Below are 27,956 nucleotides of genomic sequence, written 5' to 3'. Positions count from 1 at the left end.
ATTTTTGTGTTAGAAAGATCATATGGACCACAGAAGTCTGAAGTTTTTATATTGTAAAAAAAAAAATATATCAGAAAAAATATTCCACCTTCTGCTAAAAAAAAAAAACTGTGTGGAATATTTTTGTCCAGTATTTTTTTTTTTTTCACGATAAAAACTTCAGACTCCCGTGTTTGGACACAGGGACACATTATTGCCTGTACATGCATATTGATTTGTTTGCCTATTCTTGACCTTTCTGAGAGATCTTGTCTACAATTCAAAGAAGTCGATACGGTTTTGGCTTTATTGTGCCCAAAAAATTGAATGTTTTCAAAAAGTTTTGAAATTGGCTTGTTAATATGAGTTGAGTATATGAGTGTGATAAATCATGAAAAAATATGACATGAAGAAGGACCATTCAGAAAATGAGAGAATAAGAGAAACCAAATCATGAATTTGGCATATTTCAAAGTTTTTAGAAGAAAATGCCTCAAAATGACTAATTTCAGGGATTATTTTCTTTGAGAAAATAGTGACCACAGCTGTCGCCAACTTCAATATTTGGATATGTTGTTTTGTAAAATTCTTTGAAGACTCACACTTCTCAAAGTCTTTGTGGGCAATGCATGTGGTCTATGTTATCTGAAAAGAAAATTTCACTGAAAAATTGATGTCTTCTGCAACTTTTTAAGAAAATACAGGTTTATGACATCACAATAAGCATTTAGGAAGTCGTACAAAAAAAATTTCTTTGATCTTATGGTACGGAATTTCAATGATTCAGAAAGAATGAGTTTTAATTTCTTACATCACTTTCATATTTTAGAAAAATACAGGGCCAGAAACATATTGAAATTGTACCTTGTTCTTTGAAATCAAACTTAGTAGAAGTGATTAGACATATGTACTTACACAGCTTATTGTATTCTTGCCATTCTTGTTAGGCCTGTGGAAATTAGTGTACAGTTAGGCAAAGAACTATATGTGGTAAAGGCATATCCTGGTCCCCATGAAAGTCTAATTTTGAAATCTTGAAATGTGCAAAATTATTGACTTGTATAAAACAAATCTGAATTAACAAAATCCATTATTGATTAGGGGGGGAAATATTGGCTTTTTTGTCTCTGTGACATCACAAACTATTCAGCTTTCCCATTATTTTTCTACACATTATATCAAAAGATGGAGCCCTGGCAGACCTGTGCTCCATATTTTCCAATCAAATTTTCAACATAAAATACACTAAATTATATCAAAATCAGTGAAAAACTGAATTTGAGTCATTTTTTTTTACGATATATCTTACGGTGCTACTATGAATGAAAATGTTTAATGTTTTGAAGTCTGCATATATCCTCCTGGCTTAGAACATATTATTTAAGATTTCCACATCAAAGATTGAATTGGGGTTCAGATATTTACCATTACCAAATATTAATAAAGTCCTTCATTTAAGGAGGCTGGGGGGTCAACAAATTAACCACAAATTAACCACCAGATTTAACTTAATTTTTTAGATATGATATCTTAAGCTGTCAACTATCATTTGGCAAAGAAAAATTTCAAAAATTTTAGTTTTAAAATTTGATCATTTTCTATATCTTCATATGGAGCTCTTCTTCTAAAGGAGATCAATATAGTCTAAAAATGGCCACAACCCCCCAGCCTCTTTAAGTTCAAAAAATATTAACACACAAGACATTACTTGATTGAAAGATTTAGCATTCATTTACTTACTTCAATCTATATCTCTGAAACTTCTTAAATTAATTTAAAAGACTGTATTTAAATCCTAAATAAGGCAGCTCAAATAAGGTGTCAATGTACTCTTTAATGTCCTGAAAACAAAATAGTACCAAGTGGAACTCTTTAGAAATGAAAACCAGAAAAGTATTTTTATGACATGGCGGTTAATTTACTAATAGCAGACTAATGTGGAATACTGAAGATATGAGTATGTATTTATGTATGTATACTTAGTATAGGCTTGAGAATAGAAGGAGGGAACAAAATCTTAAAACAAAATAAAGGGCTCAGACTAAGTCACTCACAATTCTACATATGTGTGATTGTCATATATCTGTGCAAAACTCTAGAAAATACACATTTCACTCTTCCTGAATAGTTTTGGCATACATTCAAGTCTTTTTCCAGCATCTGATAATGTTTTCTGATGATTTTTCTTGATAATCGGGGTGATGATACAAATAAGAGGAGAGAGAATGAGAGTAAATATTAAATATGTTCAAAAGTACCTGTTTTAATGTCATTAAGATAAAGTTGTTGTTGCAATAAATACACATCTGTATATTTTTTCTATATTGAAATGTTTGGAGGGAAAATACATGATTTCAAAATAATATACTGCCCACATCATGTCTTTGTGTACTATGCTACATTCTAATTTGATGAATCGAGGTAGTTCAAAGCAATTAAGTTTTTGATGAATAAGATGCAGTTGTTGCAAGTTACATTAAAACCATGCAGCAGCAGTTAGGAATTTTAATTTGATACTTTGGAGTCTTTGAGCCTTCAAGCTTAGTATGAAGAAAAACCCCTTTATTTTCCAAACTCCCACTTGCATGACTCACAGTTAGACTTAATGGATCACTTTACTAAGATACTTGTATCAAGTATTTGGAAATAGAGAATGTCAGGATATTTTCCTGTTCTCTTGTCTGTGTGTAGACTGAATGACCCAGATCCAGTGGTTTTGGGTCATTACCATTGCTAAATTTTATGCCCCTGAATAACCAAAACAGCTGTAATATTAAGCAGGCCTTTAGGGTCTAATATACAATAGATGTAACTCTAACAGTGTAGATGATGAAACTCATTTTCTGATAACATGTAAAAAATATGATCATTAAAGAAAAGACATTTTTCAGTCAAATAAAAGTAAATTTCCAAATTTCTCGGCATTAGATGATGAACAAAAACTTTTTTGGTTACTCAATACTGAAGACAAAGAAACTCTTAATTCTGTGGGCAAATTCATAAATGATAACATGTTGTAGTAGCCATACACTTTTACATATAGTATTCCCTTTAACTGAAATAGTACAATATTATTGTTGAAATGAGTATTGTCATTTACAAATTGTTATACTATCCATTGGCATATCTTTTCTTTATTATTGTAATAATTTCATACTTGTCTGTTTATATGGGCTCTAAATTAGAAAATAAATGTTCTGTTCTGTACAATGCTGGTGTAAGTTTATGAATTGAATCCAGAGTTTTTCAGAAAAGGATGAATGACCTTGGTGGGGATATATAAGAAACCGTCATTAAGCTTTGATTCTTAATCCAAGAAATTCATAACGAAGACAGGGAAAAAAAATTAAGAAAATATGTTTAAAAAAAGAACAAATTTAAATATGAATATAATTGGACATAAATCATGATTATCATTAAGTCCTTTTGCAAGAAGTAAACTTATTTGCTCTATTTTAGTAACTTGTTACTTCTGCATGGTGCTACACCCTGTTGCTTGTTATCATTGGTATATTATATGTGTTATCTAGACAAGAATTACCCATGCAGTGTTTGATATCTGCACTTCTTGTGGAGTTGGTAGCACCTGACTTTGCCTGCCAACTTCGTAGGGGGTGTCTGAGTACCCTACAACATGATGAATAACAAATAGTTTTTTCTGCAGTGTTACTGATTAGCTGTTTATGAAAACATATGAACAGTGTTAATTCTAATATCTGTAATTTTTTAAGAATAGGAACTTATTCATGTTTTATTGACTTCCTTTTTTTTCTTTTTTTTAAACAAAATTTCAGCTGAAACTTTCGGGTTGTTTAGCTACTCACCATAAAGGCATGATCCATATCTTTATGTTGTAAATGATATGTAAGTTTATTTTCAATGATTACTGGTAATATTCATTTGAACTCAGTTAAAGAATATCAATTTCAAAATGGATTCATAACGATTTCCTAATAGACTTGATCTGACATACAAATTTCAGTATTCAAGTCAAAGCAAAAGTTCACCAGTCAAGATGTAAATCTAAAGTGGATAACCTGAGATTTTTTTAACCTAGAGAAATTGATGATTTGCAGACCAGTGATGGTAAATGAGTACAGATGTTCTCCATCTATTTCATGGCAGGATGGCTTAACAGACATCTTTCTTCCTCAGTAATTTAAGTCTGGCCTACTGAATCATCAAGCTTTCAGGAAATCTCCCTAACTTCCTGAGTTTTTTATTAGAAATATGATAGAATGTGAAAAATTTAAACATTTGAGGTTTTCTACAAAAGCAGAAGTAAAATTTTGTCAGAAAGATTTTCCTTGCAACTCAGTTCACATTTATAAGTCCATCAGTGCAAATACAATTAAAAAAGACTCATTCTTAACAAATGAAGTAAAAGTTCATCTTTTATGAATTTCTTGGGTAATATATGTAACTGCTTCTATTGCTCGGTATGGTTTTTAGTGTAAAAAAAATAATGATCCTATTCAACTTTTAAAAAAAAAATAAATCCAGTTTTTCTGTGTGTTTTCATAAATATTGAAATGTTTATACAAAATCTTTGGAGGTGGAAAATTATGCACTCTCTCTAATTTTTTTTGTTTTTCATGTGAGATAACTGTCTGTAGAACAGTATGCAGTGTTAAGATTAGCCAATTCTACACAGCATATGTTGATTAGCAAATTCTACACAGCTTGTTGATGTACATGTAAGAAAAACAAGTCATGTTGGTCACCAAAAAACTCTGCAAAGTTGAAAATGTACATATTTTAAAACTTAATGGTAGGTTAAAAAGAAGGTGGGATGAAGAGGTGGGAGGAAGACAACCCCCACCCAATCCCCAAACTGTTCTGCTATTGAGTCCTATTGTGACATCATATATGCAGTGTTTTTCTATACTTCATGATTTTACAAAATTTACATAAGGAAAGGAATATAATTTACATAAGGAAAGGATTGTGTACAAGTACAGTCATTATCTCAAAGACTTAAAATCAATGGGACCGAGAGAAAACTTCTTAAATCACTTCGAGATAGATATGGGTGTTCAAGATACCACAGGTCAACTATAGAACCAAAAATATATATAAATATATGCTCTTTATACTTTCTATCAATTTACCTCCTTTAGAGGAAAATAATTCCCTAACTTACTCCTTTTTTGGATGTGCATATGTACCAGTATCAAGGTCAATTGAATGAACATTTACTTAATATTTTTATAATTTTTTTTTCTCCAAAACTGAAAAAAAAAAACCACCAGTCTATATTAAAAGTTTGATTTTGCAATGAAAAGAGACTTAATTGATGAACATATTTTTAATATCACAAAAGTACGTAAGCACTCTGCTATGATAAGTAAGAGATCATGAACTTATTAAAAGGTACTTTATTATAAACAAAAAACAATAAAATCATTGTTGCAATCTCCTTAATGTCAAAGTGGATAAATAAGAGTATGTAAGTAGAACAGCCCTTAAAGCAGGAGAGTGATGCATGCATCAGACAATGGCTACAAGAAGAAACCACTTACATGTATATCAGAAGGCTTCTACATAGTAGCTTACTGAATTAGCCTACGTAAGCCCATTGTCAGCTTGTTTAATGTCAGAGACAATCTTTATAAACATCAAGAGTTATAAATAGAAAAAAAAACAAAACAAATCACAGGCCAAAATGGAGAGAATGTTGACATTAATGGGAGGTTTGTATGGTGGGGTTGGGGGGTTAGGGGCGGGTAAGGGTTATTGGGGTTCTTTTGGGTGCATTTGGTGTGATAATAGAAAAATCCACTACAGCATCCAGGTGTTGTAATGAAGGAACTATCTGATAATTTACTAGTCTGTGTGGGCGAAATCCTTGATGAAGTCAGTTTGGGAGGTTTAGCTGAGTACACAATGTACACCTAGTATGACACATGCATTAGCTAGTTCAATTTCTCAGTTCCATATAATTGTTCATGAAAATTTTTTAAATCACTTAGGAAAGGTGTTTATCCAGATGTTTCAAAATATTATAAGTAAACTGTGTGCATGTATCAAGAAACTATCTGCTTGAAGAACACATGGGATAATACACATGTATCTACTGTGGCTAGATTAGATTACCTCCCTTGGAATTGCAGATCCCAGCAAATTAATTTCTGAACATGACATGGTAGTCTGCAGTCATTAGTTCAAGTCATCAGCCCTGGTAATCAGCATTATGTATAAGCTCTATGATCTCTAGTGTATGTACATTGTATGCATAATTTTTTTTTTGTCTCCCTAACAACATGAACAATTACCCGGAATATCAAGTATTTCTGATATAAATCATACGTCAAAGAACAAGCAGCAAGTTGGATTTCAGGGGGTTTTTTTAACCAGGAAAATTCATTCACAAAGTGAATTTAGTGGCCTTTTTAGGGACCATTATCTGTTTGATCTTCAGAAGATAAGGAAAACCCCTTCCATTATTGTTCTGTAAACATTAACACACACTGTTACAGGTTACCATGGAGATGTATATAAATATTTCTTTAGGGTCTGATATATCTTGTCTGTGTTTATTCTGTAATCATGTTCCACTTTTTTAGCAGTTTTGCTGAACTAAGCAGATTGGGGGTGATTCAGAACAGTTTCTTTTATAACCTAATAAATTACTATGATGATGAGAATGAAAGAGGAACAAGTTTAACATTTCAAAATGTGCAAAACCATATTTAGACATCAAAAAAATTACAACAACTTATCAAAAAAAAAAACAAAAAAAAAAATATGAAAAATTATTCCATTAGCATCCAGATCAATTAAAATGCTAGATAATGCTGTTGAAAGTTACATGTGTCAATCTTTTCAAAGTAACGATTTAGTAACTGAGTGGGTCAGACATGTTTTTTTCAGTTTAGTTGTTAATAAATCCTACCAGTCTTATATTGTGTCCTTAGTACAGCTTGGTGAATCTTGAAACAAGGTGGGTAAGGGTGAATGAGAGAGAGCTAGTCCCCATTCCCATTCTTGCTTGGGGAGAAGGGTGTAACCCTCCAAAAATCTTAAAATAAAGAGGCCAAATCCTGCCATCTAGCTGTATTCTGGGAATGAAGAAAGTCAATTGTAGTTGCTTAAAATCTGGGCCTGTTGCATTTAACATAGCACAGAGGACTGCCTTTGTAACATTTTCAGTAAACCCACGCTTGATTTTTGGCTAATGTCCCAGACAAAAGGGTATCAAAGGTGTTGAACCTTAGTGATTAAGGTAAAATAAAATGCACAATCTTTTGAAGACATTTAGTAATAGAAAAATAAAACTTTTTTTTCTCTTTCCAGCAAGACTTAAAGGAATGTGGAGCCAACTGTCAAACAAGTAATGGATGTAAATGTGTGGGCGAGAAAGGGTCTAGGGTAAGTATAACAGTGGGTATAGGCTGGGCAGCATCTCAAGGATTTACATTCTAAAAAGGGGTTTAATCAGACTGTAGGTCCTAACATTCTTTGTTGATCAGCTGGTCCTGTGAACTCGTATCTAAAGATAGATGATGTTAAGTTAGGAATTAAAAAGGGTAAAAAAAATGTTTTCATTATGTTCATGATTGTACATATCTGAAGAAGACAGTAATTTGACAATTTATAACTGATAAATCATTCAGTTCTAATCTTTATTCGAAATTGGTTCTGACTATACACCATCAAAAAGTTTCCAATCCATCTTTGACCTTTTGAAACATTTTTCACATCTAGGCTTCATTAAATGCTTGTAAAAAGTCATTGCCCTATTATTGCTGATGTAAGCAGCTATGTAAAATCGGACTGGGCATTGACCCTGGTAGAAACCTGTTGGATTCCATCAGCTCTACCTGTTAGAGCAGGGCTGTGTATGTATCCTCCTGTACACAGCCTGCAAACTTAGATACCTAACTTCTGTAAAAGTCATCAAAATTATTCCCAAACCCACTGCATTCCACTAGCCCATGACAAGCAGGAGCCAATGAGCCAGGATATGAGATTTCGATGGGGAGATTGGGCTTGGCAAATAAACAACTGCCGTAGATGCTGAGTTGTGATTTGATATTGTTTTGAAAAAGCAGATCTGGGGTCTAAGTGGCACCAGGACTGATCTAGAAGATTTTTCCCAGATATAAGCATACAAGCACTCAGAAATATTTGTTGTTTAAAACATATCAAAAATATTCCCCATAATAATTGGTGAATGAAAATTATTTCTTTGATTCTGTAAACATGTTTACAGTAAAAAGGATACATATTTTTTATTTATCAATTACAGTAATACATGTTAGTTTCTATCAGCAAATATATTCTGTATAATAACTGATTATGGTTCATTTATTTGCCTTATTTCAATAAGCATATTAATGTGAGCAGATAGAATCTTTTATTAATTTCATATATGAATGAAAATCAATTATGTAGTACATGTACAATGTACTGTCAATTGATTACACTGTATTTCAACCAATTACACATCATGCATACTGGTACATTAAGTATGTTGGTGGGATGTAACATTCAGTGACTGACATTTGTAGGGTATTCCTGGAGCCCTGGGTCCTCCTGGCCCTCAGGGAGTTCAAGGGTATCCTGGCATGGAGGGACTTCCCGGTCTTAAAGGTCAGAAAGGAGAACCTGGTCCATTAGGACTCATTGGACCAAAAGGAGACAGAGTAAGTGACAAAAACACAGAAATTTTACTCATCACTTCAATCCAGTATCATTAATTATATATGAACACCATATCCCCCCTCTTTTTTTTAAGTTCCTTAATTTTTTCTTTTTTGTATTTATTTACATAAATATACTTTTGGAAACATCAAAATTATGAGATATTTCCACTGAAAACTCCCAGTCCCAATTTTCTTTGTTCCATGAAATGTGGCATATTTATCGTGAGCAAAGGTGTGTAAACTTAACAGTTCGCTTGTCTGCAAATTCAAAAACTTTTGAAATTTAGCTGAGGTTCATTAAAATTTGATATGTGACATTTTTAGGGAAAAATGGGAATGCCTGGATTTCCCGGAATCAACGGAATTCCTGTAAGTTTTCAAGTTATTTTCTTTAATTATTAATCCAAAAACTTTCATACAGTTTTATAATAGTATTGAAATCTTCATCTGACCTTTTTAAATGAAAGTGTACAGTTTCTTAAATTCTATCTTCTGAAATGCATAAAAATTTGACTGATTTGAAGAACACTCAAAATAAAATCTAAGGGAAGATGGAGGAAAACTGTTCATTTTATATATATCTGTTTGAATGTCTCCCAAAACTCCTGCTTTAAATTTTTATATTTGTAAGACAGATATGTGATGTATATTTGATAAAGTTGAAGGTCATCATGTCAGAATTGTCTTTCTGTGTTATAGGGTATTCCTGGCCCAACTGGACCCCGAGGACCTGCTGGTATGGATGGCTGCAATGGAACACAGGTATAGGCACAGACTGAAAATGCATGAGCATGCATAATCTTGTCAATTCTGCATGCAATCAGAATGATAAATTCTATTTTTCTTATATCTACGCAGTTTATTTTTGGGTGAAAATTCTGGAAGCAGCTGCATAAGATCGAGTAGTGTTTCAGGAGAATTTTAATCGTTTCTTCCAACAACAAAAAAAAAGTTATTGGAAAAAATTGATAAGAACCATACTTTTCTGGAAGTTTGGTGTTTTTTGGTACAGAGTTTACAGCAAAACGCAGAAAAATCTTCTCTCAATGAATCATTAGAAGTAATGATAATGAATCACAGGCACTTGTCACATTCAGTTTCTGGGAGAGGAAAAAGAGGAAACGGGTTCATGTCAGAGGCTGACATTCTCAGCTGATGAACACTGTGTATTTGTGACTAGTTTATCCCTCCCAGGCTTCAGATTGAGGGGGAAAACATTTTGTTTCTTGTCAATCTTGTTTGATCTTATTGTCAAACAGCCATCTTAGGCTAAAAAAACACATCTGTCTTGGAGAAAAGGCGTCATCAGTCTTGGTGAAAGAAGATTATCAGAATTTCATGTTTGTTTCTGTTTATTTCATATGTGGGCCCAATTTGACAATTTTAACCAGAGAACTCTTTGAATGTTTTCATGGACAAAGACTTTTCACATTATGTCAATTGAATTTGTCTTTACATGTAGGGAAGTAGTATTTGAGGTGATGATTGGAAGACAATTGGGCAATTTAATGGAAGGAGTAGAAGCATCATATGAATGGGTGCCTCTCTTTGTTTAAGATTTTTAATATTATGCTACATGATGAACTGTATTGTCTTTCACAAGTTCTCTTTGAACAGTGAAATATTGATAAACCCATTGATTGATTGATTGTTTGATTGATTTTGAATTCAATTTCCTAGCAAATTTTTGTATTGGTTAATTAGGAGGTAGAATTATAGCTTGCTTTAGAGGTCATTAAAGTTCTTGTCAAACACTGAAGCTTGTAGCAAGTATTTAAACAAGCAGATGAATCAATCTGCTGTCTGGGAATCTTAAAAAACCACACCACATTATCATGTCTGCGGCAGTCTTTTCTCTCATTTACTTATAACTAGTTTTCTTGCAGCATACCAGTATTTTAGCTTACCCAGTGTTTTTGCTTGTTTTTTTTTTTTCCTTTCAAAATCAACATTGTGTTTATTTCTGGTACATGCATATACGAAGTAACACATGCACGATTTCTTTAATAAATAAAAGATTTCATCTTAGGAAAGAAACACATAGCTTTATAAGTTTCCATTCTGCCAATTATATAAGGGTTAAACAATGAAGTGATATTGTTTAAGAGTGATAATTTCTGGGTTGGGCAGCCTGAGATAAGGAACACTATCAGTGGAGATAAGATAATCACATTACTCCACTCAGCAGGGAATCTCACACAGTGGGGGAGCCTGTAGGTGTTAAATAACTGCCAGATATACCAAGTACTTACCTCCTCATGGAGAGGAAAAATGATTGGATGTTTTAAGGACAATATAGAAGCCCCAAATGAATTAGGAATCCCAATTTTTCAGAGCAAATCATTGATGTTCTTTGGCTGTTGATTATGAAATTTTGTAGGAAAGGTCTTTTATTAAGTATGTAAATCATTTTTAATTTTAGAAATGATCTGAGTATTTTCGTTTTCAAATGGAAACAGTAATTGAATATTGAAAAAAAGAAATAAGTGAGCAAGCTCCAGTCCTTTGGAATTTTTTTTTTCTGTAAATTCCAGACACAAAATCTCTCTTAGGATCTGACCTATTAATTTGTTCTACATAAATAAGTATGCCACATCTTCTAAACAATGTGTTCCAGATTTCCCTAACCACCTTCAAGCTGACCCACTGCTGGTATATACTATACTGACAATTATAGCTACCAGCTGTTTACTCCAGATCTGGCTTATCTCCACAGAAACAGACCAGTCGCTCTTTTAGCACATAGAAGAAGAGCATTCCTCACAAGAAATAAGCAATTTTTTAATTTGAAAAATGTTTAAATTTCTATTCTTTTTTTATTCCAAATTTTTGGTTTGAAAAATAATGAATTACAATGATTTATTTTTTCATTAAGAATAACTATATTGATATGAATGATTATCAGGGATTTCACAATGTCAGTAGATCGAAAGATATTATGTAAAGAAATTGAATACATGAAGATAATATATAATAATTGTTTAATTTTGGTATTATATGCTAAATATTACAGATTTGTTCAGAAAGTTCAATTTATTGCAAACAAATATGTTTCATGATAGTTTTCCAATTAAAAAAGTATGTATATATACATTCTATATATTTTATTATAAACCTTATGACTTAAACACAAATAGTGCATGTTTGATATTGCTAAAGAATGCACACATATTTTCTGAGGCAAAAAAAATGGTACTAGAATTGCCCATTTTGCTTTCATTTTTCCAATCTTTGAGAAATATGATGAACATGGTATACAAACAAAACCTGCATCTTTACAGGATCTTGACTAATTTAGCACTTGTTTATTTTTTCTTTCACATTGAAATTTTGTGATTGACAAGTTTAAGAAAACCCGAGTTTTAGGCCTAATAGGAAGTCACACCATCCTGGATCTAAAAGACATGATGGTCTGCAATATGTTACTAAATTTTTATCTGGGTACAGTTTGAGGAAATCTTCATAAAAAAAATATAGTGTTGAAAGTAAAAGGCTTTATTTGTCGCATAAGTATCCTTATCTAGAGTAGATTAATTATTTCTTCATTTAAAGTAAGAAGCAAGATGATTCAGGCAAGCAATATTTCAGCAACCCGAAAAAGGTTAAGGAAGTGTCAATTTCAAATCCAGCAAAATGAATTGGTAAAATAGCATACACACCAGTAACAGTTTCTTACATGAAATTTAAAATGTAATGAGTGCTTCTAAACCCAAAATATGCAGAAGAGGTCTTTTTGATCACTAAGTCTTGTTGATGGTATTTTTGTAGGGAGAGCCCGGTAACCCTGGATTAAATGGACTTCCAGGTCAGGTCGGCCCCCCAGGTCTACCTGGTCTCCCAGGTATGAAAGGAGAATCTTCACCTGGAGTTGCCGTCAAAGGTCAAAAGGTTAGCCTACACTTAATTACTAAAAATAGGTTTGTTTTATTTTATATGTCTTATATGGTGTAGTTAATATTAAATAACACTTGATTTTATTTTTTTACATGTACTACATGTAAATTAAATGCATAACTGATTTTGATTTTCACAGGGAGAACCTGGTATCGAAGGATTTCAAGGTCTTCAGGTAAAAGGTCATGATATTATGAAATTCTATTGTAAAAACTAAATATCAACAGGAATTATATTATAGAGAAATATCTGATTGCTCTATTTGTGTATTTTTAGGGTCCCCCTGGCAGAGTTGGTCCCCCTGGATTGCCAGGACTGCCCGGCCCTGAAGGACCAAGAGTAAGTTGTATTGAGAGACACATAGTTCATTATATAAGTTCATCTATAAGTTTGATTTTTATCTTATTGACCTTGAGAAGATTTTAATATGACTTTCACCAATCCTTTAGGGATATGATGGACTTTTGGGCCAGAAAGGAGAGAAAGGTTTCCCAGGTTTAGCGGTCAATGGTGAAAAAGGAGACCAGGGTGAGCCAGGTGCTAGAGGCCCCCCAGGCCCCCCTTGTGATGGAAATCAACAACTGAAGGAACCTAATGTGACTCAGATTGGACCAAGAGGACCAAAAGGAGACAGAGGACCCAGGGTAAGTGTTCATTGTCATCAAACAAAACTAACTACTCGATAGTATAGGAAGTGCATGCTTCAAGAAAAATGTACCGATATCAATTGAATGTTATAAAGTGGTGTATATGTCCAGTGTTTGCCTAATGCATACAAACACACATTTTTTTAGGCCAAATATGCTCTCATCAAAAGATTATTTACACACTTTTTTCTTCCAAATATACAAGATCAGCCTTATTTTGAAAGCAAAGAAATGAATATATTACAAAATGTGGATCTATGCTATGCATCTCCTATTATTAATGTATTGTAAAAATATGATGTGGTGAAAATTCTAAAAGGCAATGTTGTATTTTAGGGTAATGATGGTTTACCAGGATTGCCAGGAAACAAAGGAGAAAGAGGTTTCCCTGTGAGTTTACACTAACTACCGGTACAAGATGTGTACATTTAAAGAAGGATTCTATCATATACATCAAAAGCAGTTTTTCTGTTGACATTAACTTATAATTACCTCCCTTTTTTTCCCATTTGAATTACCTAAAAATGTTAGAAATCTCATAGCAGATAACTGTGGGATCATTGTAATTCGTTGGTGTCAAAATTCTGCAAATACAATGTTACTGGTTCATGGGGACATAATTTTGTGGGTAAGTCATATATATATACAGAAGATTCAATGAACAGTGACCGATTGTTTGTAGGTAAGAGTGGCCCATGAAATAAATGAACATTGGTCCCTCATGAATGATAATGACTCCACAGTATTGGTTGTTCATAGGAATATTTTCTATATTTTAACTTGCTGATAATAATTACAATTTAATATGAGAGTAACACTATTTTGCTTTGGATTCCTTCAGGGTATGAAAGGACCCCCAGGAATGGTGGGAGAGAAGGGGATACCTGGTATTGCTGGACCAAGAGTATGTAAAACGCTTTACAGTAAAACATTTAAACAAATACCTGCTCATATCACAAGAACATGTAAAAAATCAACATATCTAACAGTAATTCAGATTGTCTTAAGAGTTTTGGCAACTGTTGTAATGTCATATCTTTGATGTAAGTACCTTAAAAATTTAATTCATTTTGGGTAGATTTCATTTAATTTCTCTATACTGTATTATTTTAGGGTAAACAAGGATTACCTGGTCTTCCAGGATTACCTGGTTTAAAGGTGAGAGATAATTATAGAAATACTGTAGCCTCAATTTGATTTTCCCTTGTGGTACCTCTTCTATAATAAATGTTTCTGATTGGCAGGGAGACAGAGGAATGGATGGTCTGCCGGGATTGAATGGAGTTCAAGGTGAAAAAGGAAATCCTGGAATACCTGGTCTGAAGGGAGAAAAGGGATACAGGGGACCACCGGGACCCAGTGGGGTAAGTTCTCCTTCCATAAGTGTGGGGTATCAAGTGGGGTAAATTCTCCATCAATAGGTGTGAGGTATTAAGTGGGGTAACTTCTCCATCCATACGTGTGAAGTATCAAGTGGGGTAAGTTCTCCATCCATAGGTGTGAGGTATCAAGTGGGGTAAGTTCTCCATCCATAGGTGTGAAGAATTAAGTGGGGTAAGTTCTCCATCCATAGGTGTGAAGTATCAAGTGGGGTAAGTTCTCCATCCATAGGTGTGAAGTATTAAGTGGGGTAAGTTCTCCATCCATAGGTGTGAAGTATCAAGTGGGGTAAGTTCTCCATCCATAGGTGTGAAGTATCAAGTGGGGTAAGTTCTCCATCCATAGGTGTGAAGTATTAAGTGGGGTAAGTTCTCCATCCATAGGTGTGAAGTATCAATTGGGGTAAGTTCTCCATCCATAGGTGTGAAGTATTAAGTGGGGTAAGTTCTCCATCCATAGGTGTGAGGTATTAAGTGGGGCAAGTTCTCCTTCCATATGTGTGAAGTATCAAGTGGGGTAAGTTCTCCATCCATAGGTGTGAAGTATTAAGTGGGGTAAGTTCTCCATCCATAGGTGTGAAGTATTAAGTGGGGTAAGTTCTCCATCCATAGGTGTGAAGTATTAAGTGGGATAAGTTCTCCATCCATAGGTGTGAAGTATTAAGTGGGGTAAGTTCTCCACCCATAGGTGTGAAGTAAACAGTGAGATAAGTTATCCTACCACAGATATAAAATTTTAAGTGGGGTAAGTTGATGTTGAGGTATGACAGATGTTGAGGTATCAAGTGGGGTTAGTTATCCTATTATAGATGTGAGGTATCAGGATGATGACAAACAGTGTTGCCATGTTTACTAAAAATAGAAATATCTGTGTCAAAATGCCTACAATTTAAATCCGTCCTACAATTTAAATCCAATTGCAATAAAACTTGGTTCACAAGTAGACTACACTTGAATAAATAATTCAATTTAGGATTTTTGATTTCAACAAAGTTTCTATGTGTTACTATAGATAAAAATTTCTGTGAAATTCTTTCAAATCATTACTCCATCGGTTTTGGTTGAATTTCAATTAGACTTGGTACACATGTAGACTATACTAAGATACATGTACATTTTTTTTAATTTTAAGTACACATCAGTAGAGCCACAGTCTCATCAAAGACCTCTGGTCAAATCTTGGCCCATTAATGAGCTGCAATGGAAGCCTAAAGTTTTACTCAAGGAAATATAGGACAAATGTATAGTACAGATATTAGGAGGTACAAAAAGAAGGAAACACTTAATTGACCATTTCCAGTCATGAACTTTTTGTTTGATAAACAGGGAGAAGGTGGTGATGGCCCAGAAGGACCAAAGGGGGAACGTGGTCCCCCAGGAGAAAGGGGATTCCCTGGTTTAGATGGATTAGTGGGATTGCCAGGTCCCCCTGGTAGAGCTGGACCTCCTGGAGGGCCAGGAACACAGGGACTTCCTGGTCCGGAGGGACCAGCTGGACCAAAGGGGGACAAAGGAGACAAGGGAAGTTCAGGTAAGAAACAGAATCGGAATGGTTTCCTTTCTGGCAGGTGAAGTTCAGCAGAGGTTATAGTGGTAGGTCACATTTCATTGTTCTTATACTGAAAATACCAGTATATTCCTCCAACAGGCATAATAATGCATCTACAGATCTGATATTAGTGAAAATCTGTAAAGTAGATTTGTGTGTAAAGGCAGGCAAATTACATGTCATAGTCAATTCAGATAAATTGTAAAGTTAAGGAAAGACACACAATCCAAAGGATAAATACGTAATTCAATAACATTTTGTGAAAGGATATTTTAGAGATCATGATAATTATCAGTTTTTTTTAAATTCAAGGTTTGCGTGGAATTGATGGTATACCTGGACAACCTGGATTGCCAGGTGAAAAGGGTGATCCTGGTCCGAAAGGAAACTCTGGAATATCAATCCCAGGAATAAAAGGTGCTAATGGATTCCCTGGTCGAGATGGACGACCTGGACAGAAGGGAGAACCTGGATTTAGGGGACTTCCTGGTATTCCAGGAAATTCGACCAGAGGACGCCCTGGACTTCCTGGACCCAAAGGAAGTAAGGGAAATCCTGGATTCCCTGGTATAGGTGGACGTGATGGTCTTCCAGGTCTCCCTGGAGAAAAAGGCAAGTTAATTAATTTAAGTTCAAGTGATTAATTTAAGCTTTTGTTAACTTTTTGACATCTACAAATACTGTACTTAGTGGAGGTTGTAAATCCCCTTCCACACACACCCATGCAAACAAACATACACTTTTAGATCATGAAAATTGAACTCTGTAATGGAAAAGCTGTTTTAGATAGCTCCCCACTAAGATCTTGATTAATGCTATACTGCAAGTGTCAAAATGAAGTGAAAATAAGCAAAGACATTTTTCCTTGTTCTTACTTACATGTTAGGACATCAGAATTGACATTATTTTATGTTACAGGTGACAGAGGAGGATCCTGTAGAGATTGCTTACCTGGATTAAAGGGAGAGAAGGGAACCCCTGGACGACCTGGATCTGCTGGTATCCCTGGAGAAATTGGTCGAACTGGGCCAAAGGGTGAACCGGGTCTTAGAGGAGAGGAAGGTCTTCCAGGATTTGTTGGCCAAAGAGGAGAACCGGTATTTAACCAGAATAGTATTTTTTGTGAAATTTATTTTATTAGTGCTTTTCTTAGTTAACTCTCTTGGATAATCAACATCAATAATTTGTGATTGATCAGGGATCATTGATATAAATAAGCAGGGGGGTGGGGGGTATTGTGTTTCTATTTTCATCTAAATTTGACCTTATGTCTACATGCCTCTGTTGGTCTGTTCATGATCTTTATGTTTATGTCAGGGTCTTCCTGGGCTGCCAGGCACTGACGGTTTACGGGGACCTAAAGGCGAGCCCTACAGAATCGAGTTAGAGACCATTACAGATATGTGTAAGTAGTTCATTTACTGGGAAAAAATTCTAATCATAGTGTTCAAAAATGATAACAAAATCAGTTGAAAATTTGATATATGTCTCAAGTTTATAGTGGAGTGCATGTTGTATACTCATGTTCTATTTTCTTTTCATTGATTGTTTATTTCTTATGTGTGTTCAGGTAGTAAAGGTGAGCCTGGGTTACCTGGATTACCAGGTGAGGAGGGTCTGCCAGGAGTACCAGGTCCTCAAGGTCCCCGAGGTCAGGATGGGTTACCAGGGTTACCAGGAGAAAAGGTCAGTTGTATACAGATATCACAAAAGGGCAATTAATAATTGTGATTTCAAACAAAAAGATGACCTATAAGCTACAACAAATAAAAATGATGACCCTGTCTTTCTATTTTATCCTAGGGAGACAGAGGACGGGATGGAAATGATGGTGTACCAGGATCTCCAGGTTTAGCTGGACTCAAGGGAGCTAAGGGTGAACCTGGATTTGGTGTTCCAGGTCTCCCCGGAGAGCGAGGTCTCCCAGGAGACAATGGACTTCCAGGCTTAAATGGCATGAAAGGACAAAAGGGAGCACCAGGTACCGGTCATTGGGGTGTGTGGGGGGTGGGAGGAGATTTCTGACTAGGCTCTGGCTCTGAGGCCTTGAAAACTTTGAGGAGCTCATTCATTCTCACTTTTACAAAAAGAATTTATGTGGAAAAGTGAGTTCCTCTACGTTTTATGGCCAGGAGACTGCAGTGACTATGTAAACAATAAGCAGAATTTTCAGTGATTGTCAGAAGAACATTTTGCTTAATATCACGAAATAAACTATTTTGTAAAAGATTTTTCCATATGCAGAATTTTCATCAATTTGAATGTTAAGCAGGATGTTATACAGTTAGTTAATGAGCTGGATGCATGAAATCATATACATTTCTTCTTTTTTGAGGAGAGACAATTGATGTTAATATTGACCTTCTGAAGGGAACAAAGGGAGAACCTGGATTTCCTGGAAATCCAGGAATTCCTGGAAGAGATGGCTTTCCGGGAGTCAAGGGAGAAAGGGGTAAATTTCAACATATTATATTTTATGGAATGTTGTGAATGAATTTAAAGTAATTTTCCAAACCTTTTGCTTAATATCCATTGAGATGATTTGGGGTCGACTTTTTTTTTCAAAATTTGACACAAGCTGGATATTGTTTGGCCTGGATGTTTATGAGGCTTGTTTTGACTGTTAACAGGAGTCCCTGGTGCCCCTGGTCTGGATGGCTTACCTGGAATGAAGGGAGAAAGAGGACTTGATGGAATACCGGGAGACGCTGGCCCCAGAGGTACACTTCATTGTCACAACATCGGGAACACTGTTATAGTTTTTTAAATGTAGTATTGAATAGTATGTCCAATAAAATTGGAAAACATCAAGATAGCCAGGGTGTCTAGATATCAGAGTTTTACTCTACATCTAGTTTATTTGATGCAGGATTATGTAGGTTTAAACTCTACTTATTTAAAAAGATCATATCAAAAATTGAGGTTGATGGGCATGTGCTTGAATCTTATATTTCATAATTGATTCCATATATTGCTTAGATTTTTGTACCTAAAAAAACTTAGCTAAGAGGTTATTAATCAATGATCATTATTGTTTAAAATTTAGCAATTTCATTCAAAACTTTAATTTGGGAATAACAAGGAGGTAATTTGCCTTAATTTCCTGAGAATTAATTCCATCAGAACTTTTATAATCAGCTCCTATATCTTGACAAATTCTTAAGATTAATTATTAAATTGATTATTAAGAGTAAATTGGGAAATCAGTTCCATGGTTCTGACTTGACAGTTTTAATGTATTGAGTAGATGACAGAGTTCTTTCTTTTACATGCAGGACTTCCTGGACCCAGAGGTGACAAGGGGGCAGATGGTCCCCCAGGACAGCCAGGATTTGATGGTAGACCTGGAGAACCTGGCCCCCAGGGATTACCTGGATTAAAAGGTAGGCAGGCATAAGGTACAAAAGTTGACAAAGAAAGGTAGGCAGACATAAGGTACAAAAGTTGACAAAGCAAGGTAGGCAGACATAAGGTACAAAAGTTGACAAAGCAAGATAGGCAGACATAAGGTATAAAAGTTGACAAAGCAAGTCACATTTTTCAGACATCATCAAATACATGTACTTACTTCTGTAATCTTGAAATTTCATTATTTCCCCCAATATTTCTGAATTTTCCCCCTTGAAATCAAGTATTACAAAAAAAAAATTAATTAATCAAATGGAAGGGTTCCATTTAAAAGGAGTACCATATAATAATTGTAGGGGAAGCCGGAATTCCTGGAAGAGATGGACGTTCTACAAATGGTGAGAAAGGAGAACCGGGATTGCCTGGACTTGACGGACCTCGTGGCCAGCCTGGGTTCCCAGGACAAGACGGACTTCCTGGACAAGATGGTCTTCCCGGTATGAAGGGTGATCCAGGTCCATCTGGACTTCCTGGTTTACCAGGTGGTCCAGGACAGAAGGGAGAACCTGGACCTACTGGACCAGAAGGTGCAAGAGGTCCACCTGGAGATGCAGGTCTACCAGGAATACCAGGTACTGGATGAAAAGTCAAATCAGATCTAAAAGTTAAAGTAGTTTATTTTCCTTATAATTTGATGACTGCACATTCAATTTACTAGAGATGTTAAAGGAGGAAACTGGAAATTTTGGGGCTTAATTGCCCAAAATTTAGATTCTATAAGTTAGGATTATTGATTTAAACATATCAAGGATCCTTGTCTGATTTTGACAGCTTTCGTCAATGTAGCCTTAATTTCAAAAGCATTGCTTATAATAACAGTGATATATATTCCATCGTTCATTTCATGAAGACTGTTCAATGAAATTTCAACCTGATGTTTTCTTCTCTTATCAGGTCCAGTTGGTGCCAAAGGAAATGCAGGACTCCCTGGAACAGAGGGATTATCTGGTATCCCAGGGGAGAGAGGAGAGGCTGGTGTCCCAGGACGTCCTGGAGCACCAGGATTAGATGGACCCCAGGGACCCCCAGGTCTGCCAGGAGAACGTGGTCGTGACGGAGCCCCAGGTGAGATATCTATGAAGTCGCTGTAGTATTTGAATGATCTATGAAACAAGAATTATTCAGTATTTCGGGTTGAGAAAGTTTTAGGTTATGATGAGGAAATTGTTCTGTTTTTAAGGTGCCAAGGGAGACACTGGTTTTGTTGGAATCCCAGGTGAACCTGGAAGAGATGGAAATCCTGGACTTCCTGGACTGCAAGGAATGAAGGGTGAGAGGGGATTCCCCGGAATTCCAGGCGAACAAGGACGAACTGGAGAACCAGGTACCTTTTTTCTTTCTTCTTGTGTTCAATAGGACATTGGTTAATCTAGATGCTCAAGTAACATGTAACATGTAATTTGACTTGAACTCAACAATCTGGTAATTTACATTCTGAATCCAAACGTACATATCACTTTTAATGATGAACTTGTAAGGTTTTATGAGTAAGATCTTAACTTTAGTATTTTTGAAATCTAGACAATATCACTTGGGACAAACCCCTCCACTCAGAAAATGAGGCTCTACTGTAATCTTAATGGAGCTGATTGGTCTTGTATACTCAAGAAACTCCAAATCAGCTTGAATTCAATCATTTTTTAATCAATTTCTTCTCCAGCAAGTTAAGTTTTTTTTTTTGTACATACAGAACTTTGTACAAGACTAAGGATTTTTGACTTTCAGGACAGAAAGGTGAACGTGGACCAAGCGGACTTCCAGGATTACTCGGTTCCCCGGGTCAAGATGGTCTCCCAGGACCTAAAGGTGATGCTGGACGGCCTGGAGCCCCAGGAAATCCCGGACTACCAGGACAAGATGGTCAGTAGGAATACTTTATCAAGAATAATTATCACTGTTTAAAGGTTAAGTGAATTATACATGTATGTCCCTCATTTTAATAAACCCTGATTTTAGATATAGAAGTACTGTCTTTGAATCGACATTGCTAACTGGCAAATACTTTTCAGAAAGTCTTAGCTGAAATAATCTTGAAAAAAAACTGCACAGAAAAAAATCACACTTAAGCACTTTGTGTCGGTGCACTTTTTGCAAATTTCTGAAAATTTTCAAAATGAATATGGTGTTTTTGTAAACTTTGATTTGGAGATTTATCAGTAATATGAATTACTGAACTGAAAAGATAGAGGGTCTTGTTGAAATGATTTGATTGAAAAGAATTTTGCTAGCTGAAATCCTATAGAATAAGCTTTGTATGTTGCCCAATCCAGTGTTTTTCAATTCTTATGTTTTAGATTAAGAAATATTGTTTTATTTAAAATCAGAAAAAAAGTATGGAATTAAATGGAATATTTTACTTTACCTAAACAGGACTCTCAGGACTGCCAGGAATGAAGGGAGACCAAGGATCCCCGGGAGTAGGAATCCCAGGAGAGCCAGGCATCAACGGAGAAAGGGGTCGGGATGGTGCACCAGGACTACCAGGAATGAAGGGAAATCAAGGCCCACAAGGACTCCCAGGATTCCCTGGAATGAAGGGAGAGAGGGTAAGTTTCAAAACTCAAAGTTTCAAAACTCAGATGTTATTGACTGTGAATATCAAACGCTGACTTGTTATTTAACTATTGTTAACTGACATAACTAGGTCACTTTGTGATTGTTTATTTGGTCTCTATGCAGGGTTTCCCAGGACAACCTGGACAGCCTGGTCTTCCTGGCAATGATGGACTCCCAGGAATGAAAGGTAAGGGCCATCTCAAAATGAAAAAAAAAATCATCTATTCCATCACCTTGATCAGAGGTGTGATTCATAGAAGAATTGCTGATATTAAGACAGAAAGAGAGCATTAATTTATCTGAAATTTCATTCAAGAAGCTTGACACTAGGAAGTTTAAAAGGTATGATGCATGTATGCTTCTAACTATAAAAGTCTGTTTCATATATTTTGTTGTCAGGTAATCCTGGTCTTAGTGGTGTTCCTGGAAGAGCTGGTATAAAGGGAGAGCCAGGCCTGAATGGAGTTCCTGGTCGTGACGGGCCAAAGGGTGATGCCGGGTTACCAGGAGTGCCGGGTGAGAGGGGACAGCCTGGACTGAAGGGAGAACCAGGGTTGAATGGTCTGCCTGGACAACCTGGTAAGTACATGCTATATAAGCCAATCAGATCAGATTATTTTTTTTTTTCAAAATAAGCCAATCCAGCACAAAATACTGTAATGTGTTTCCTAGGTGAACCTGGTTTCCCTGGTGCTAAGGGTGATCGTGGAAGAGATGGACTGAATGGTGTCCCAGGAGCTAAAGGAGATCAAGGATTGCCAGGGTTAAATGGACAGAAAGGTAAAGGAAAAATTAGTGTTTGTATTCTGTACTTAATTTACAGAACTTGTTGTTTAACCAAATGAGATTTTATATATATATATTTTTGGTAGGTTCAAAGGGAGAGCCTGGATTTCCCGGACCAGAGGGAAGAGAAGGTCTACCAGGAATGAAGGGAGAAAGAGGTCAGTATTACAGATTTATAAATAGATCATAATTATAAACATATACTCTCTAATTATCAGTGTGAGATTTTGTTCTGTATTGGAATGAGATAAAATGGTACTGTTCCAAACCACCAAATAGTACCAGTAGCAACGGTTGTGAAACACGCTCAGATCTTTAAAGCAAAGCAAAGTTGTTTTAAGACTAACTTCCAAGGTTTAGTGATTTAACCAAATGACAAAACGTTTTTTATCCACAGCATTACCTCTCCCAGGATTAATCATTGGAGACAAGCAAATGAAACAAAATAAAAACATTATTCATAATCTGGATCTTTCTCAAAATTATGTTGTTATTATCTGTACAGTCATATTGCCAGAAGTAGGTGAAGTTTTTCTTTAACTATCAGAGAGATAACCTTGCCACTATTTCAGGACCTGAGGGACCAACAGGAAATAAGGGAGAGCCAGGTCGTTCCATTACTGGAATCAAGGGAGAGCCAGGTATCCCAGGAGAAATAGGTCGTGATGGCTTCCCAGGAATGAAAGGGGAGGCAGGTCTCCCAGGCCAACCAGGCTTGCCGGGAATGAAAGGGGATGCAGGTGTGGGATATCCTGGACCACAGGGCCCCAAGGGTGACAGAGGCTTAAATGGAATTCCAGGTAAACATACTGCATGCAGACATAAAGAAAATTAGATATGCTATTGAGTGATCTTAATGCAGTGTTTTGTATATGAGCACATGTATTTCGATACCAGTGTAAATTATCTTCATTGTTTTTTTTTCTATAAGGTGAGGTTGGTTTGACTGGAATCCCAGGTGAACCCGGACAGCCAGGATTCCCTGGAATCAAGGGAGAACCTGGAGACAGAGGTGTTCCTGGACTCCCCGGACTTAAGGGTCTACCAGGTCCAATAGGTCCTGCAGGTATGTATGCTTGGGGATTCTCTCCCACCATGCATGAATTCATATTTCATTAAGAAAACAGAGAAAACTTAAGGCACAGAAAATGTCTAGGTGTTTTAGGAATATTTTTGAATAGTAAGTTGGCTGCTTTTAAGTTTAAAAAATGTGTGTTTGCTGGGCAGAAAAAAATAGTAATAAAATTAATTTTAGATTCAAAATGGTTTGAATATTTGTTACAGTTTATCAGAACTTGTGATCAAAAATGAGTTTTGATTTGACAGGTGAGCCCGGAAACTCTGGAGTACCTGGATTACCTGGAATGAAGGGAGAATCCGGACGCCCAGGAAGAGATGGAGTGGAAGGATTAAAGGGAGAAAGGGGTTTTCCAGGATTACCTGGATTGCAAGGACCTAAAGGTGAGAACGAAATCCCAGCCAAAGTAGACACTATAAAAGATAATCTGATGGAAAGGAGATATAAGATTACATGTAATAACACAGATTGCAATTGAGAAGAAAATCCTATGCTATGGTCTTCTAATTTTTTTTCACCTTTTGTGTAATAAGTGAAAAAAATTCAACCATACTGTATATTGGTGAACAACTAAGAAGATTGCAGAGGATTTATTTGCTTGTTGTACTTTAAGGTGAACAAGGTTTTGATGGGTTGAAGGGCGAGCCTGGACCAGGGGCCATAATAAACCCTAACATGAGGATCAAGGGAGATAAAGGGGAACCAGGAATTGGAGGACGACCGGGACAACCCGGACTTCCCGGACTCAAAGGAGACATAGGATTCCCAGGTCAGTCCCACAAGTACCCTGGTCTTGTAATTTTTTTGTTCATTGTTTCCATGGTTGAGCCAAACCATGAAATTAGTTGATCAATGAACTACATATTTAATGAATGATAGGAAAAGGAAGAGGTGAATTTCCACAAATTTACGTACCAACGAAATTGTACTACATGTGTTTGCCATTACCAATAAATTAGATCCCATCAAAAATGAATGAGACCACAGTAGATGAAGTATGCAATAGAGCGATCAAAAGAGACGCAATAAGTAGTAGTATATATTGTATTGCTAATTTATGGAAGAGAAAACAGGATGGAAAATAAATAAATACTACATAAAATAAAGTAACAAGTACTTTGTAATGGTGGATTATACTAAAGTGTGTTTTAAGGATCTTTTGCTATTGATTTAAAGGTCCCAAGGGCTTCCCTGGCATTCCAGGAGAGAGGGGTATTCAGGGATTCCCCGGTATGAAGGGTGATCCCGGGTTCCCAGGAAATCCAGGCATTCCCGGTGATGATGGCTTCCCAGGTAACATGCTACAAGATTGTAAATTTGTTATTTGAATTATTCTTGAAATAAAAGAAAGAAAACTGTGAGAATTAGTACAACCCTCAGTAAATAGTTGATATATATCACACAATCCTTTTATCAACATTTTGACAGTTGTTATATTGTCGATAATTTTTATGTTGTTATCACTGTGTATTTACCCTAAGGACCCCAGGGACCAACTGGTGAGCCAGGATTCCCAGGACCCCCAGGACGGACCCCACCCTCTGGTTTTCTGGTTGTTCGTCACAGTCAAACGGACTCTGAGCCAGTCTGTCCTGATAGCACCAGTCGTCTCTGGACTGGTTACAGTTTGCTCTACATCGAAGGAAACGAGAGATCTCATCATCAAGACTTAGGTAACAACCTCTATATTTATAGGAAACATTTGGAAACAGCTCTGACATTATATGCAAACAAGGACATTCTAATAAAATTTTGTAATGTTTATAAATAACCTTGAAAAAGAAGAAAAAGTATCTGAAATATCTTTTAAAGTGAAACCTTTTGATTTCTCACATTCTTATAAGTTAGATCCTAATTTCACAATTTTTCTATTTTTACTGATAATTTCTCTCTGGTCAATAAGCAGGTTGATGTCGTTAGAACTAGTGGTCATTTCTCTGACCTGTTTGTAACCCTTTCAGGCTGGGCAGGATCTTGTATGCAGAGATTTAGCACAATGCCATTCCTTTTCTGTAATACCAACAATGTCTGTAACTACGCCAGCCGTAACGACAAATCCTACTGGCTGTCCACTAATGAACAAATGCCCATGATGCCAGTTCGTGACCCAGAATTACGTCGATACATCAGTCGCTGTGTGGTCTGTGATGCCCCTGCTAATGTCATTGCTGTCCACAGTCAGATTATGGCTATCCCAGAATGTCCAGTAGGGTGGAAGGGGCTCTGGATTGGTTACAGTTTTGCAATGGTTAGTCCATTTGAAATTCTTATTTCATTATTAGTATTCTAAAGTAGAAGAAACCACCAGATTTTATCAGTTATTATAATTGTAAATGCAATTCCCTTGATCAGAGTATTATGATTTACATACATGAATTGCATTAGAGTCATTTTTTTTAACTAGTAACTATTCTCTAAAGTAATGATTTACTTTCATGGATTTTGTCCAAGGTAAATTTTTTTTGAATGTCAACATAAACAGTAACTATTACTTTTTTCAGCACACCGGTGCTGGACCTAGTGGGGGTGGTCAGTCTCTATCTAGTCCTGGAAGTTGTTTGGAGGACTTCAGGGCCACACCATTCATTGAATGCAATGGCAGTGGGGGCACCTGCCATTTCTATGCCAACAAATACAGCTTCTGGTTGACCACTATTGACCAGAACCAGTTTGCCACACCAGTTCAAGAAACGCTGAAGGCCGGTAACTTGAGAACAAGAGTGTCACGCTGTCAAGTTTGTATGAAGACCACGAGGCCTTAATTCTCTATAGTAACTTTCTTTACAAGTCCTTATTTTGTATTTTTATTTTCTGATGACATTTACTGAGCAGCTTTATTGTAACCTATTTTTGTGACCTATTTTTCAAGGTCTTGTTTAATTGTGCAATGAGAAGATATATTGTAGATCAGAAGTATCGGCAGACCGAGATGTGCCTTATAAGGACTCGATGCAATTGAGCCATGTTAACTATGCAATGAATAGTTTTATAATTATGTATCTTTGTACCTGTCTTCTGTCTCTGATGTAAATGATCACACTCTGTTGGTGTTTCTGTATGTCTATAAACAAGAGGTTGTATGATGTCCATGTTTTCTTTGTATTTTGTTTTTGAGCTTTTATCATTTGAAAACAAATATGCATTATCAATTAAGAAATAGGACAGGTATTGAAGTTAGAAATACTTTTTAAAAATGTTTTAAGAATTGCATTTATTAATGATATTTTTTTCCTGCCTGTTACTATTTCTAGTGCTTTGCCTTCACTGACTATATATGGTGATGATGTAATACTCAATATCCTTTCAGGAACTTCTTTTTCTTTCTGCTCAGATGACGTTATGAATGAAAGCTGTGATGTTTTTGTAAATTCATTAATGTAAATGCATTTATCACATCCTGTAGATATATAAATATCATTCAAGACAATCATAATTCCATCTTTGATTCCCCAATGATTCTAGCCAATCAAAATATTTATTACAAACAACAGGAAAAGTATTCAGAGAGAAAATATAAATTTCTTCTTGGATGCTTTTTTGTTTTGAATTTTCAGTCATTATTCTGATTGGATAGTCATCATTGGGCTTGAATGAGTGGACTTATTTGGTAAATGATGAACAAATAATGGATGTCAGTGCGAATATGAGTAATTTAGCATACCATCTAATGAAAATTTTTGTAAAAGTAACAAAATGTTGCAAAATTTGATGAATACAAGTTTAAAATGACAGAATTGTTCAACTTCTTGCATAATTTAATTTTCATGGCATTACAGCTAAAGTTTTTGGAAATAAAGTTTTAAAAATAATATCTGAGTGATAAACTATTATCTTTGCTTTCAAAATAAAAGTAAAACGTTGAGGTTTCAGCTCCTCTATAAGTGAGAGGACTTTTTCTCCAAGCCCACTGGACTATTTTGAACCAACAGGCCAAGGAGGTTTTTTAAAAGTTTTTTTTTAGGTCACCCAAGTCACTCAGATGACATTACCACCTGTTTTCATATGTCATTGACCATTAACTTTAGAACAGTT

At 35.6% G+C, this 27,956-nt stretch overlaps 1 protein-coding gene across 1 annotated transcript in view; it reads left to right on the top strand.

Annotated features, from left to right (window-relative positions):
- Window positions 1-27,733, top strand: part of LOC133192064 (collagen alpha-2(IV) chain-like) — a 33,262-nt gene extending 5,529 nt beyond the window's left edge. Inside the window, exons 3-40 of the mRNA XM_061327908.1 lie at window positions 7,276-7,350; window positions 8,493-8,627; window positions 8,952-8,996; window positions 9,327-9,389; window positions 12,396-12,515; window positions 12,661-12,696; window positions 12,798-12,860; window positions 12,971-13,165; window positions 13,505-13,558; window positions 14,010-14,072; window positions 14,282-14,326; window positions 14,413-14,532; window positions 15,874-16,078; window positions 16,409-16,708; window positions 17,015-17,193; window positions 17,414-17,501; window positions 17,667-17,782; window positions 17,900-18,077; window positions 18,432-18,548; window positions 18,727-18,816; window positions 19,372-19,479; window positions 19,801-20,076; window positions 20,399-20,569; window positions 20,685-20,828; window positions 21,230-21,364; window positions 21,875-22,050; window positions 22,184-22,247; window positions 22,460-22,639; window positions 22,733-22,840; window positions 22,933-23,004; window positions 23,419-23,646; window positions 23,778-23,912; window positions 24,173-24,307; window positions 24,538-24,693; window positions 25,101-25,217; window positions 25,406-25,597; window positions 25,886-26,172; window positions 26,426-27,733. Of these exons, the coding sequence (XP_061183892.1) occupies window positions 7,276-7,350; window positions 8,493-8,627; window positions 8,952-8,996; window positions 9,327-9,389; window positions 12,396-12,515; window positions 12,661-12,696; window positions 12,798-12,860; window positions 12,971-13,165; window positions 13,505-13,558; window positions 14,010-14,072; window positions 14,282-14,326; window positions 14,413-14,532; window positions 15,874-16,078; window positions 16,409-16,708; window positions 17,015-17,193; window positions 17,414-17,501; window positions 17,667-17,782; window positions 17,900-18,077; window positions 18,432-18,548; window positions 18,727-18,816; window positions 19,372-19,479; window positions 19,801-20,076; window positions 20,399-20,569; window positions 20,685-20,828; window positions 21,230-21,364; window positions 21,875-22,050; window positions 22,184-22,247; window positions 22,460-22,639; window positions 22,733-22,840; window positions 22,933-23,004; window positions 23,419-23,646; window positions 23,778-23,912; window positions 24,173-24,307; window positions 24,538-24,693; window positions 25,101-25,217; window positions 25,406-25,597; window positions 25,886-26,172; window positions 26,426-26,686 (5,232 nt within the window). The 3' untranslated portion in view covers window positions 26,687-27,733. The remainder of the gene's footprint in view (window positions 1-7,275; window positions 7,351-8,492; window positions 8,628-8,951; window positions 8,997-9,326; window positions 9,390-12,395; window positions 12,516-12,660; window positions 12,697-12,797; window positions 12,861-12,970; window positions 13,166-13,504; window positions 13,559-14,009; window positions 14,073-14,281; window positions 14,327-14,412; window positions 14,533-15,873; window positions 16,079-16,408; window positions 16,709-17,014; window positions 17,194-17,413; window positions 17,502-17,666; window positions 17,783-17,899; window positions 18,078-18,431; window positions 18,549-18,726; window positions 18,817-19,371; window positions 19,480-19,800; window positions 20,077-20,398; window positions 20,570-20,684; window positions 20,829-21,229; window positions 21,365-21,874; window positions 22,051-22,183; window positions 22,248-22,459; window positions 22,640-22,732; window positions 22,841-22,932; window positions 23,005-23,418; window positions 23,647-23,777; window positions 23,913-24,172; window positions 24,308-24,537; window positions 24,694-25,100; window positions 25,218-25,405; window positions 25,598-25,885; window positions 26,173-26,425) is intronic.
- Window positions 27,734-27,956: the final 223 nt, after the last annotated feature.

The sequence above is a fragment of the Saccostrea echinata genome, unplaced genomic scaffold (assembly GCF_033153115.1).
Source record: "Saccostrea echinata isolate AGI-Se365-2 ecotype Australia unplaced genomic scaffold, CSIRO_AGI_Sech_v1 ptg000001l, whole genome shotgun sequence".
NCBI classification, from domain to species: domain Eukaryota; kingdom Metazoa; phylum Mollusca; class Bivalvia; order Ostreida; family Ostreidae; genus Saccostrea; species Saccostrea echinata.
This window is presented reverse-complemented; position numbering and strand designations above follow the sequence as displayed.